The 13,756-nt window shown below is 26.9% G+C and overlaps 1 protein-coding gene across 1 annotated transcript in view; it reads left to right on the plus strand.

Moving 5' to 3' along the window:
* The window catches only part of LOC107453748 (TOG array regulator of axonemal microtubules protein 1), an 81,922-nt gene extending 73,678 nt beyond the window's left edge, over window positions 1–8,244 (plus strand). The window contains exons 9-15 of the mRNA XM_016070678.4: window positions 645–711; window positions 2,495–2,653; window positions 3,400–3,592; window positions 3,862–4,010; window positions 5,492–5,650; window positions 5,749–5,875; window positions 8,120–8,244. Coding sequence (XP_015926164.4) covers window positions 645–711; window positions 2,495–2,653; window positions 3,400–3,592; window positions 3,862–4,010; window positions 5,492–5,650; window positions 5,749–5,875; window positions 8,120–8,209 — 944 coding nt within the window. The 3' untranslated portion in view covers window positions 8,210–8,244. The remainder of the gene's footprint in view (window positions 1–644; window positions 712–2,494; window positions 2,654–3,399; window positions 3,593–3,861; window positions 4,011–5,491; window positions 5,651–5,748; window positions 5,876–8,119) is intronic.
* Window positions 8,245–13,756: the final 5,512 nt, after the last annotated feature.

Below are 13,756 nucleotides of genomic sequence, written 5' to 3' on the forward strand. Positions count from 1 at the left end.
CTCCCTGATGGCAAGACAATTTTCAATGATTTCTAAATGTTACAAGCAATTTTGTTCAGCATTTTTATTGCCAAGTGGAATTTGTGCCTACGAACTATACAAGTTATAATTATTAATTTTAAATTGCAAGCAAAGTTCTTAAAATCCATTTTAGCATTAATCAAAAATTTTTCCACTTGCATAAACAATTTAGTAAAACTAAAAAGCTGAAGAAATAATGAAGTAAAAATTGCTGTAGAAAACCTTCTGATATTATTTAAAAAGTAGAATAGGAGAAGCGGGGATTATTTTCAAGTTAAATTGTCAATTTCTTTACTACTCTATTCAATCTCTTTATTACTAGTGTCAACCCTGTTTGCAAAAAGTTTTACTGTTCTTTTAAGCTTTAGAGTATCACATTTGTTCAACAGCTTTTTTGAACACTTTAAAACTGTGTAATGGGTAAAATAAACATGGAAATCAAAGGAAAAAGAAAAAGCCAGTAAGTAATCCCTCTTACTCTTCAATATTTTGTTTTTAATTCAGAAAAAAAATTATATTCATTGATAGAGGGTTAAATAAAATAATCTGACTACATCATATTATTCTTGATTTTTTATTTACAGTTTTTATAAATTTTTTTATCTTAATTGCTAAAATTTCAGGCTCTGCCAAGCCACTTTCACGCTCTTCCTCTCTCAAAACACCTAGTTCACTTAGAAGACATACTCAGTAAGTTTATCAATGAAGATTTTTTCATTTGTGCATTCATTTTACTTTTTTAGAATAGTTCAAACCATAGGTTCCCGACCTGTTTTTTGAACAAAACCCACTTTACAATTCAAAAATTTTTTAACAACTCCTTGCAAATAAATAAATAAAAACAGTAATAGTCATAAGTAAGTTAGTTACTAAATTTTTGTCCCATTTTAAGTTTTTTTATATTTTTATTACAATACATTTCTATAGTCATAGCAAAATGTCCTTGAAAATATTCCTCAAATAGCCGATGCATTTATATTAATGTTTGAAATTAAATGTTCAATTAAATATTAATTTCTTTTACATATTAAAAAATGTGAAATCAGGTATGTCGTTTATGATTGTTATCAAATCTGCAATCCATACACTCTGTTTTTCAGTACAGCTTATACTGATTGATACACATTTCAAAATTCAGCTAATTCATAGTTGTATTTTATCAATAGCTTATTAAACCTCAAGAAATTCCTAACCCCCCCCCCAAATGATTTAGTACCGACTAGGACGCATTAACGCCCACGTTTGGAACCTATGGTTAAAACAGATTACTGGAGAATTAAATCAATCGATATTCAATCTTATTATTTGGTTAAAGATCATTAAATAAATATGGATATTATTTATATAGTGATAAATATTTGATAAGCTTATCTAAATAAGCAAATTGTAGTTGTTTAATATGTATCATCACTCAATAATACTATTACTTAATGGCACTTCTCTTGAATTGCATACAAGGTAGTATCTGACAAAACCCTAAAGAGTTAAGTGTAGTGCAATAAAAAAGTTTAAGTCACTCTATCGTCACTAAATTGTAAAAATTTTGTAAGAATAGAATAAGACTAAAACTAAAAAATCTTTTCTAATATTTTATATCTTGAATGGAAATGTTTTTTAGACGTGTTAGTGTTCTGGAGTAATGTTACATAACCTAATTGAGAAAAATTTAAGCTTCAGGGAGATTAAACAATGTTAAAGATTATCACCTTATTAATTCTGGATATTTATAAAGAATTAAAATTAAGCTAAATTATAAATGGAACATCTGCTCCTGCACCCCAGAGCCCAAGGTCAAGAAAACTGAGATGTGCACAGTAGGCCTTGGCACTCTATGGGCTGTCGCGCCACTGAGTTTAGTTTAGTTTATCCCCCATTGCATAATTTTGTTTGAATTGAATTGTTCTTCATGTAGTTTTTTAAAATGAACTGAGTATTTAGTTTGAACTTTTTTCAATGAATCATACTAAATTATGAGTGTTATTTTTAGGTATTATTAACTTGTTAAATTGCGTTAAATATTTGTATGTACATTGTTATATATAATTGAGTGAGTTTATATTAGTGTGAAAATCTGTATTATCTTATTTTTAATAGATAAAACCATTTTTTTTTTTACAATTTCATGTGAAAAACCACAAGTAGTAGATTTTATTTTGAAAAATAAATCTGAAAGCAAATCTTTGCAAAGAATTTTAAGTGCTTATATGGAGAAAAAAAATTCGAAGTTTTGTTCTCATTATAGTGTATTCTAAAAATTTTTTTCATTTTTGTGTTTGAAAGTTTTGTATGTGTGTGTTTTTCTGTGCTATTTGAGTTATATGATATATTTTTAAGATTAGGGTAAATCAGTTATATATTGAAATCGGTAACTCAGTTTGTATTATTTTTGCTGTTACGAATTGTTTGACTACTGTATTATTGTAATCATTTATTAAAAATTAGGTAATTTTTTTTATAATTTTTCTCATTTTAGAAGTCAAGTTGGTGCAATGAAAAATTCTCAAAATCCGAAATACAACTTAGCAGCAAGTTCATTAGCCTTGTTTGATGAATCTGCTGATGAAGAATTGGCTTTTCCCAATCCAAATGAAGCATTAAAAAAAGCTCTTAAGTCACTCTCTACAGATACATGGTATTAACTTTTTTTTTTAATATTTGACTGAGAATAAAAGCTAAAATAATTTTTTTAAGTGACTCTGTTTTTTATGACTCAATAATTGCATGTCCTATTTCAGTTTATAGTTAATCAATGCCATGATTGTCCCATTTCAACTAAATCTGCTGGTTATAAGTTTTATTATATACATGTTAAAATACATGTTATTTATATAAAATATATTGATGTTACAGTAAATTTTCAGGTAGGCAGATACTCTTAATGAATATTATTAATTATGAATTAGACAAAAGCTTTACATGCTTTACAAAAATTGTGGAACGAAGCATATTTTTTTTTTTTTTTTTTTTGCAATTTATTGTAGAAATATTTTTTTACTTTTTTTCAAATTTAGAAAAGTGGTGTCCAGTTTGAAAAGATTGTGAATAATGTTTTAGGACATAAATGACTGTTTGCGTCTGGCTACAGAAGTGTCTTCTTCGTAGAGGAGGTTCATAAAGGTTTATCTATATATGATACACATGGAATTTTTTTAAAAATGTCCATAATAAGAGGCTTCCATTTTATAAGAGTGTCCGTAGCTTGAGGTTTCACTGTATATAAATGTATTCATTTTGTCAACATCATTATTCATCAATTGATTACATCAACGCATTTTTTATCCATTAATATGTCATATTTTTAAGTTAAATTATTGAATTATGTTATTTGTTTTCAGCTTAGAATATTGTACAAATCACAATTTAAATTTTTTTTTATAGGATGGGAAAAATTGAAGGTATTCGAACTGTTCAGAGACTTGCCAAATGTCATCCTGATATCCTGCAAATGCAATTGCATTCAGTTGTGTTAGCCCTACTTACAGAAGTAAAAAATTTACGATCATCTGTTGCCAGGGCAGCTATACTTGCTGTGGGAGACCTCTTTATTTACTTAAAAAAGAATGTTGAAGCAGTAAGTATAAATTAGACTCTCTTTCTCTGCAAAATAAGTTAAATATTTAAGATTCTATATTTAAGCTTATAATAATTTTCTAAACTAGATTATGGTTGTAATAGATAAACAAGATTATGACTATAATTGCTGGACTTTTTCAAATTTTTAATATTTGTTGTTCTTCAAATAAAAGTATTTTATTGTCTGGTAATTCTAATCATTTTCAGTTAAAATTTTTTTAAATAAATAAGTTTAAATGAATACAATTCTTTTCTTCTTTCTTTTAGGATTTAGATCTAATAACTAGTACTCTTCTAAGTAAATGTGGAGAAACAGTAGGATTCATTAGAGATGATATTGAAAAAGTGATGAATTACTTAATAGAGACTATTACTCCTTGCAAAGCTGCTCTTTCCATAATTGCTGGTGGTGCCAGGTAACATACTTGTTTGTCTAACAAACTTATTTATTATTTAAAATGCTTTGAAAATCTTTCGTTTTTGATAAAGTTTGCATCGTTTTTATTGGGTTGTAAACTTATGGTTTTATGATATATAAAATGACTTTATTACAATTGTTTTGTTTACATATTTGTTCTGAAATGTGTAACTTTTAATGCAAATTGTGCATTAAATGATATTCTGAATAGTTTTGATCTAGTTATAAATTTTCAAACACTGGAATGCAAATCTGGTTCAAAAAGTCAATATAACTAAAAAATAGATTGAAGCAGATAAAATGTTATCAGAGTGTACGAAATCAGTCAAAAAAAAGTATTTTTATTAAATACCTTTTTCATTTGATTTAGAATCTGCTCACACAATATATCCAAGGTAGTCATAATGTTAGTTGCTATCTAATATGAATAATTTCACACCCTTAACTGGGCCACAAACCATAGGGATTACATCTTAGTATGCAAAAGTTACTGGCACTGTTTCAATTATTCTTTCACAACACATTAATAAAGTTTTCAAAATACTAACATGATCAATTCAATAACATCATTTCTACTTTTGATTTAACATTCTAGTATGCATGTTGTTATTGCCCCTTTTTCATAATCCAATACCAGCTAGATCAAACTCATGAGTTCGTGAACCCTGGAAAAATCAATCACCAAGTGCAGTTGCAAGGATAAGAGGATAAGTCTTTAAATTATAGATTTATACAAGCGAGGATGTGGTTGGGACAAACTAGATTGATCATGCACTTGGTTTTTGTAGGGAAGACCCTGCTCCCAAACTCGAAGGTCATACATTTTAATTGTCCTCTAATGAGTTGTGAGACAGCAGTTTGATCGAATATTTCTTCCTTAAACTGGGCACCTTCGACCATAGCATTAATGAATGGGGGATAAGCCAATTCCATCTGTTTCTATTTTTACAGAAAAAAAAACTCTTAGAAGCTGATGGAATAATCAAATCTCTCTGTCTTAGTGGTGGCTCTTTTAGCTAGTTCGTTGACGACTCGATCAATGATATGGGCATGGGGTGGGCGCAAACGTTGGAAGTGAACATTTAATTATTGAATGTAGTTATTGGTATAGATGTAGTTATAATATGTAATTATTAGGCATGTGGTATCCACATATATTTACATATATTTGTATTCCACATATATTTGTATTAGTTATCCACATATATTTACATGTACTTATAACTATGTATAATGTTCATAACATAATGCATAAATTCTTTTACATATGCGAGTAAATAGTGCATTTTATCATTCAAATCTAAATTTGAAGAAAAATAAATAAAATACCAAACAATTCTATTTGTTTTGGGAAAATCACTATCTTTTTTTAACTATGTCTCTGTTTATGTTCTGGCTGTATGAAAGTTTTTAACTCAAATTTTAAGTCACAAATTTATTTTCACTTTTAATTGATTTAAAATGGTATTTTTTTCAAAGTCATCGCAATGGAGCTGTACGCAAGGTGGCTGCCCAGTCCTTATATTCAGTTGTAGAAAAAATGGGAGCTGCTAAAATTCTAACTGGTTATAAAGATGTGACTGAACGTTTATTGCCTACCACTGCACAATTTTTGATGGATGGGATGCCTCTTACCAGGTATAAGATTTAATGAAAAGCCAAATCTATTTATATCTATTTTTAAATTGGGCACTTGCATAAAATAAAATTTAAAAACCCTTTCTTGACTTTTTTAGATACTATGGACGTAAAATATTCTACCTATTAATGCAACACCCAGTTTTTGACAAGCTTCTAATGCGATTTGTTCAGCCGAGCACGTTACGCAACGTTAACAGTATTTTAGATTCTTTGAGGAAAAAAGTAAGTTGCATAAAATTAATGATAAAATAGTTTCATTAGAGTATTCTGTACATATTTCTAACCATACAAACTCAATTTTCTATTTTCAACTTCACTAAGAACCTAATAGCCCAGTTTTCTATATCTCATGTTAATTTTAACATTTACAAAAGATAAAATTTACAATTTTGAATTTCTCAAATTTATTTCTTTATTTATTAATATTATTCTTGTGCATACACATATTTTATTTTATTTTATAACCATTAAATAACAGACCCAGTTTTTTGGGTTTCTGATTACTAATGTTGCAACTTTGTAATTTTGCTTTCCGTAGTTTTGTTATTTGGAACCCAATCCAGAAGAAGGGAACTCCTGGATTAATTATTGGGAGAATTTTGCTTTCGTGGAGGACTTTTTGATGAAACTAACCCGCATTTGCGTTACATGGAGAGGAAAATTTATACACATATTCAAGGGCGCCGGCAGAATAATATAAAAGGGGGTGCAACCCTCTAACAAACTACCCTCCCCCCTAAAAAAAGTGAAAATATTCTGTTACATTTTGTTTTGTTATTACATATACTTCCAACTGTTAATTTTTTTCATCTATTTCAATATCTTATGAATCCCTCGAATACATCGATTTAGTTATTCAGGCTACACCGTTTTATCCAGCTGTAGCGGGGAGGCAGTCAAAATTGGCCTAACTCTTCCAGCTACTACGTGCACTATTGAACGCACTTTTAGTACAATACGAAGCATCGAAAGATGGAATCTGTCTACAATGTTTCACAAGAGATTAAGTAGTTTGTGCATGCTCAGTGTGCATAAGAAAACATGACTCAGAATTCATTGAAAAAGTTACAAACAGATTTGGACAGCTAACAAGATGATTACAATTCTTGTTTGATTACACAATTTTTTAATTGTTATGTATCAATAATTACTTAATTATTTGTTCTTGAATAAAAATATTTTTAATAAAAAAAATTTCATAACCAAATTTTTTTCTGTATCTCTTTAATTGTTTAAAAAAAGCCAGGGGGGTGCAAGTGCACCCCGCTGCCGGTGCCCTTGCACATATTGTAGAATATACAGGTGTAAATGACTCACATGTTGTGAATGCAAAGTTTTAGTTCTCCTCAAGAGTAACACCTCTGCACCAAATGACTGATATCAAACATTAGTTTTAAACATATTCAATGTATGCCTCTAAAGGAAAGTGAAAAACCATTAAGTCTTTTTATAATTCATTTTACAACTTTTCTAACTTAATCCCTATCGTAAAGACTCACTTAACTGCCTCTATTTTTAATAATGACAATTGTAATTTTTGCTGTTAAAAAAAAATATTAGTTTCAGTTTTCGAATTTTAACTTTTTCTTTTACAAAACTAAGTGTAAGGAAATATTAATGAATAATGACAAATAGATATAAATAAGGCTAGATAATAGATGAAAAACGGTACCCATTGGCGACCTATAAATTTTAAGTGAAAAGTGGTGTAACTCAATATTTAAAAAAAAAATTATTTTGTTTAATTATATCGCATTTAATCATATCTTTAAATATAAAAGTAAAGAAATTCCAATAATTTTATAAGCATTAATAGACACTGACTGAATTGTTTTTCTGCAATTAAATTTGAAAACTTCTGGTTATTTAGAATTCATTTGGAGGAGATTATTCATTTTTACAATATATATCAAACAAACCTAGAAGCACCTATAATAAAGTATTTTTGACTTATAAACAGCCACAGTAGTTCTAATTAAAATGAATTTAAAAATATTGTTTTATTAGAATAGAACAAAGGCTAGTGGTAATGATTGTAACTATTACAGTATTATAACTACTATAGTGATGATTGTACCTAAGAATTTTACCAAATAAAATAATCATATTTGGACTACTTTATCATTGCTTACTAAACAAAGATTTTTGTTGATCACAAAGATGAAATGAAATATTAATTTTTTAACTATTTTATTTACAATTGTTTCAACATTTTATTTCAATTTAAAGACATAGAATTCAAAAGATCATTTATCTTTTTTTTTCATACTGTTATCTAACTTAGTTATAAAAAAGATTAATTGAGAAATTGTCAGAGATTAATTTTGTTCCATAATTATTTTTTATTACATATTTCAAATTATTCTAGTTAATTTCATATTACTTAATAACTAATTTAAGGTTTATTGGACTGTTATTAAATTCTGAAAAATAAATTTCCTACTTTAATCATTTTTACAATTTTAGGGTCCTGGCGAATTGCCTAAAGAAGGCGTTTCTGCAAAAACTTTGAAAAGTGAAACATATCGAAGTCAACTTTTGAATCGGACTATGTAAAGATTTCTTCTGTTCATGTAATCAAAAAAGAAAAATTCATTCAGAAAACGTTTCGTTTGTGATATTCATTCATAGATTTGAACAGGGACAATACCTATTTGAAATTCATGAATCCTTAGCCTTCTTCAGTGAATAGAAACATGAGAAATATCACAAATCTGATTGTTTATTCAGACCTTGAATACAGTTCAAAATTACAGCATATCATTATCATATTGTATTTTATTCTGCCGTCCAGTTATGTGGTGTCTTCATATTGTGTGTGATGATAAACAATTGAACAAGAGCCCATGAAATGTGTTTTTAAAGCTTCAGAGAAAAACTTTTATTTTTCGTTCAAACATGAGTGTTGAAAAGTTTATTAAATATTTTATTGAAGGATGTCCATTTAGTTAAGATTGACTAGATTGTAGAACGTAATTTCTTGTATGTATAAATTGCATATCAATTCATTAGGACTTTTGAAGGTTTTATAAGAACTGCCTTACTTTTCAATGGAATGCAAAATGAGAGATTTGTTTGGAAATTGTTTAAGATATACCATATTATTGAATATACCTAAATGTGCTTTCCCACTAGTTCATAAGCTTATTGGAAGCACGCAAATGTAGGTAGAATAAATTATGTTATAACTGAGTTGTCTAGATGCAAAATCTTCTGACATTGCTCTCAGAAAGTATGAACTCTGATATTTTCTTCTTTTTTTCAAATCAAAATGTCAAAATCAAATATCAATTTTATATTAAAAGCTTAAATTGTAATTTTTAAAACAATAGTATCAGAAGCAGGACATTTCGGCCTCACAGTTTTGATCCTGTTGCTCTTTCGGTTCCACTAATTATGACATTAAAAAAGGATAATCTTTAATAATTCATTAGAAAATTGTGGGTAATCCCTCATAAATATTCTTAATAATTTTGGCACTCAACTTTACACCAAATAATTTTTAAACACTTTATAGCCATTTAAAATTCTTGATTTTATGTCGCTGGAAATGATTGATAAATAATTTAATATTCTGAAAAATATATTTAAGGCCATTATGAAACACTTAAAAAAAGTAAGAAATGAGATGGAATGTCAATATCAAAATAGACAAAAGTAATTAGTAACAGAACTGAATTGGGAAAGGACCTAATTAACAATGAGACCGAAATGTCATGGACCAGTAATCACAGTTTTTTCTGTTGCCTTGTTTATTTTTCGTTGTTAAATTAACTACAATGAGCAGGTTTTGCATTTGGACCACTTAAATTATTTCAAGTAATGTATCCTTGTTAGAATTTATGTTGAAATTTTGATGTTTTATGTATACAATTATGTTGGTATATGTTATATTTCAGTAGAGTAAGATGAATTATGTGATATTACATTTTATTGATGTTCAAGAAAGTAATTCACTATATTGTACTAGTCATTTAAATATGTTGAGAATTTTTAGTTTAAAAATTATTTATATTTATGTTACTTATTTAGAATTATATGAAATTGAAATTGTTATCAATTAATGTATTTTATCAGTAATATTAAGGTTAAACTATGCGTTAACTTAGATGTTAAGTTGTTTTTACCTAAATAATGATACATGTAACACGATCAAGTTTAGCCTTGGAAATAGAACCAATGTGATATTTAAATGTTGATAAAATAATTTAAAATTATTTCACTGGGAAAATTGCACTATCTATTTAAAAGAACTATTTTAAATGATAGTGATTTCTTATTTCGTGTTAAAATGGAAATTTGTGAAAAGTTCTTGTATATAGATTCTAAAATTATTTAAATCATTCATATACCATTGTCATCTATATCCATAATCATTTTGAAATACTTTTAATTAATGTTTTCATTAGCCATTTATATAAAAAAAATATAGAGTTCTACTATTAAAATAATTAAAAATGCAGCATTTTACATTTTTAAGTTATTCATTTAATTAAGCTCGTTTTGTCAATACTAGTGTAGGTAACAAACTGCTTATTATTCTAATTAAAAAAAAACTTAAATCTTATTTAACTAATTTTTTGCCGTGTTATGTTAAAAAAAAATATTTCAATCATGATGACAAATACTTGATTCTAATTGAATTTTTTTTCCAGTCAATAATCAAATACCATAGAAATCCCCTTTTAATCTAACTTTTTTCCAGCTGTATAACTCAGGAAATTGCACACTTCACTCCTATTATTAGCTGATTTGTTTAAAATAAAACTTATTTTATTTTAATTAAACTTAAATTAATTAATGGATGTTAAAAAGCTCATCAAATGAAACTGGTTTCTTTTAGAGTATTTTCAATTTATTATTCCTAAAATTATGAAAACATGTTTCTTGAAAAAAACTGTAAAAATATATATAAAACTATCGAAACATATTTATTTAACCTATAGAAACAAACTTTATAAAAAAATATATAAAAAATGTTTCTGCAGAGTTCTTAAATTTTCAGAAACTAAATAAATATACATAAATTTAATACTTTTCTATTACAGCTAATGAAGTTCGCTTTATTTTAAGAAACTAGGTCTACTTAATCATTATCCGTCCAGAAGTTGAATTAAAGTTTTGTTTTACTGAAATAAATTATATTTTTAAAAACTAGGTTTACACAGCTATTTATTATCCTTCCAAATATTTTATTAAAACAGTTACATTTAATGAAATTTGCTATATTTTAAAAAAACTAGATTTACAAAAGTATTTATTATCCGTCCAAAAGTTTAATTAAAGCTGGTATGTTTTAATGAAATTTGCTATATTTTAAAAAAAACTAGATTTACACAAGTATTTATTATCCGTCCAAAAGTTAAATTAAAGCTGGTCTGTTGTGTGTGAGTAATTGTATGAAATAAAGTTCATCTCTATTTTTATCCAATTACAGTAGAGCGCCGATTATCCAAACTGCTCTGGACTGAACATGGTTCGGATAATTGAAAAGTTGTTTAAAATCTTGTGTAAATGATTATTATTTATGCATTAACTTCCCTTCACACCTTTTGTAGGCTTTTTTTTCATTTTGAATTATTTTTATCATATTTCAGTTCAAAGAAGACGCGTTTTTTAGCAGCCATTTATCCCTTATTCTTCATAAATAAATCAACTGAACTGGATCAACATTATTTTGACGTTCTAGCCAATTCATTGCGAAATCTAATGGATTGCATGCTTCTATATGGGTCCACTATTTTGAACTTGATCACCTACTTCTTTCACTTCGTCTGTAGAGTTCCGATTTTCATTCAAAATTTCAGCAATAATTTCATCAGAAAGATCTACTGGTTCAGAAACTTCAGTTTCGTTTGTTTTTCTGTTAAGAATTTTATTCCAAGATTTAAGATTCCAAGCACTGTATTCACTAATTATTAACCATAAGTTACAACTACCCATTCCCCAATTATAGAACTTCAGAACTTATCAATTCATAAACTCCTTCTGCATTCCAACCACTGCAAACTATCAAAATGAAGCTTGCATTCTTGGAAGATAATTTTCTGTTGTAAAGGGCTAAAGGGGTATGTAGGTTTAACTGTATCACAATACATGTATGTATGGCTACTATAAGAAAACTGCTAAAAAGGTTGTAAATTAAATATGGTCTTCAGATGTAGGGGGTATTATTTATTCTTCTCAATTTCGAAAAATTGTCGATAAGTTAAAAAGTATTCTAAACTTAAAAAAAAAAAAAAAACGAATTCAGACGCAGTTCGGATAATTGGACGTTCGGATAATCGGCGCTCTACTGTATATTACACCACAAGCAGGAATTTTTTAAAAAAATGTGCAATGTGCATTCAGTTTATCAATGCTTTAGAGTCTAGAATAATAGTAAAGTAAAATAAGTTCTGAGTATTATTGGTCACACATTTGATAAGTATACAATCTTTGGCTAAACCCATCTTGTAAGGTCTTTAGGAAAGATTTATGAATTGGGTGTAAATTAATAATTAAAGCCGGAAGAATCTTCTTGCTACTTCAATTATTTTACGCTTTTAATATTATTTATATTTCGAAAAGCTACTTCGTTAACACATTAATGTGTTACTACCTAATTGATCTTATACTCTTATGTTTGAACTATTGATTTGTCATAGTGGGTAAAACAGTTTTACTTATTGAAAAAAAAAACTTTGGAATTTATACAAGTGGGCAGGCTAATATGATGCTGTAAAAAACATTATTGTTATTAATAATTGACAAAAACAAAATTTGCTGGGAAGAAAGATTAAACACTTAAGTTTATTATAGAATTATAAATTCATATTTGCGCTAAAAATATACAACTTTAAAAGTAATATTAAATTGTGTAACTAAAATCATGTTGTCAGTATATAATATAATTATAATCATATTCAAAATAAAAATCAGTAAAACCTTAAATTCATAAAAAATGTATAAATTATCAACCATTATCAAAATTATTTACATAAATTTAGTAAATTTTTTTTAATATGAAATATATATGCTGTCCTGATCAATATGTAATTTAAAGTGATTGTATATAAAATAGTTCTAGTGTACTGTAATTTTTACGGTTTTATTTTGAAATTAAGGTTTCAAATACCAAAAATACATCAAAATAAAAAGTGTCATATTGTCATCAATGTTGGTTCTGTTATTTTTTTTCAATATACTTGTTTTTTTTTTCTTTTTAAATTACAATTGAAAACAGGTTTTTGCAGCTAAGAAATAAGTTTATTTTTACATACACTTTACACTTTTAGTGTGAACATATATTAATTTAATCAATGTAAAAATAATTAAAACTATTTAATTATCTTCTTTCTTCAGGGTAGGGTTTTAACTCTAAAGCTGTTACATAATCTTATCTTTAATTACCATTTTTAAATGTTATTCAATTCAAACTGAATAAATGTTTTATTTTTTTAAAAACCAAATAGCTACACTGAGAAAAAAATTTAAACAATTTATTCACCAATTACGATTATTGTTGTTTTTATTTATAATTATTCTGAAATTTTAAATTAGACTAACAATAAAGTGAAACAGAAAGTACCTTTTACAAATATGAAAGCTAGTTAACATAACTGTTACAGTTAAAATATTTTTTAATAGGTTTGCCACTTTTATCTTACATAGATCAAGGAAAGTAATTTATTAATGTGATGTATCTTTTGGCATCACCATTCTACATTTTAAGAAGTTGTTTCAATTTTTCTATTTATTAATACGTTGCACCTTGGGTAAATTTTTCAATGTTGTTTCGACTTAAAGAAGTTAATAAAATAGGTTACGTAACCACTCAGGAAGAATTATGAGACTTCTAACCCAGAAATGTATTATTTATTACAAAAATGTAATATTCTGACCCTTTATAGATACAATAATGAAAGCATGTTTGTTTTATTTTTTTAAAATCTCCAAAAAGCTTTTAATAATGTTAAATCAACCTAAATTACATATAAACATTCTTAAGATAGCTTAAGAATGATATAACATTGATTTATTAAGTTTTGTCGGTTTTACATAATTCTTCACCTGAATTTTTGTTTTATTTTTTAGAAAAAAGCTACTTTTATGTTTAACTTT

Source organism: Parasteatoda tepidariorum, chromosome 2 (assembly GCF_982258835.1).
Source record: "Parasteatoda tepidariorum strain Cologne lab strain chromosome 2, Ptep-v5.0, whole genome shotgun sequence".
Classification (NCBI taxonomy): Eukaryota; Metazoa; Arthropoda; class Arachnida; order Araneae; family Theridiidae; genus Parasteatoda; species Parasteatoda tepidariorum.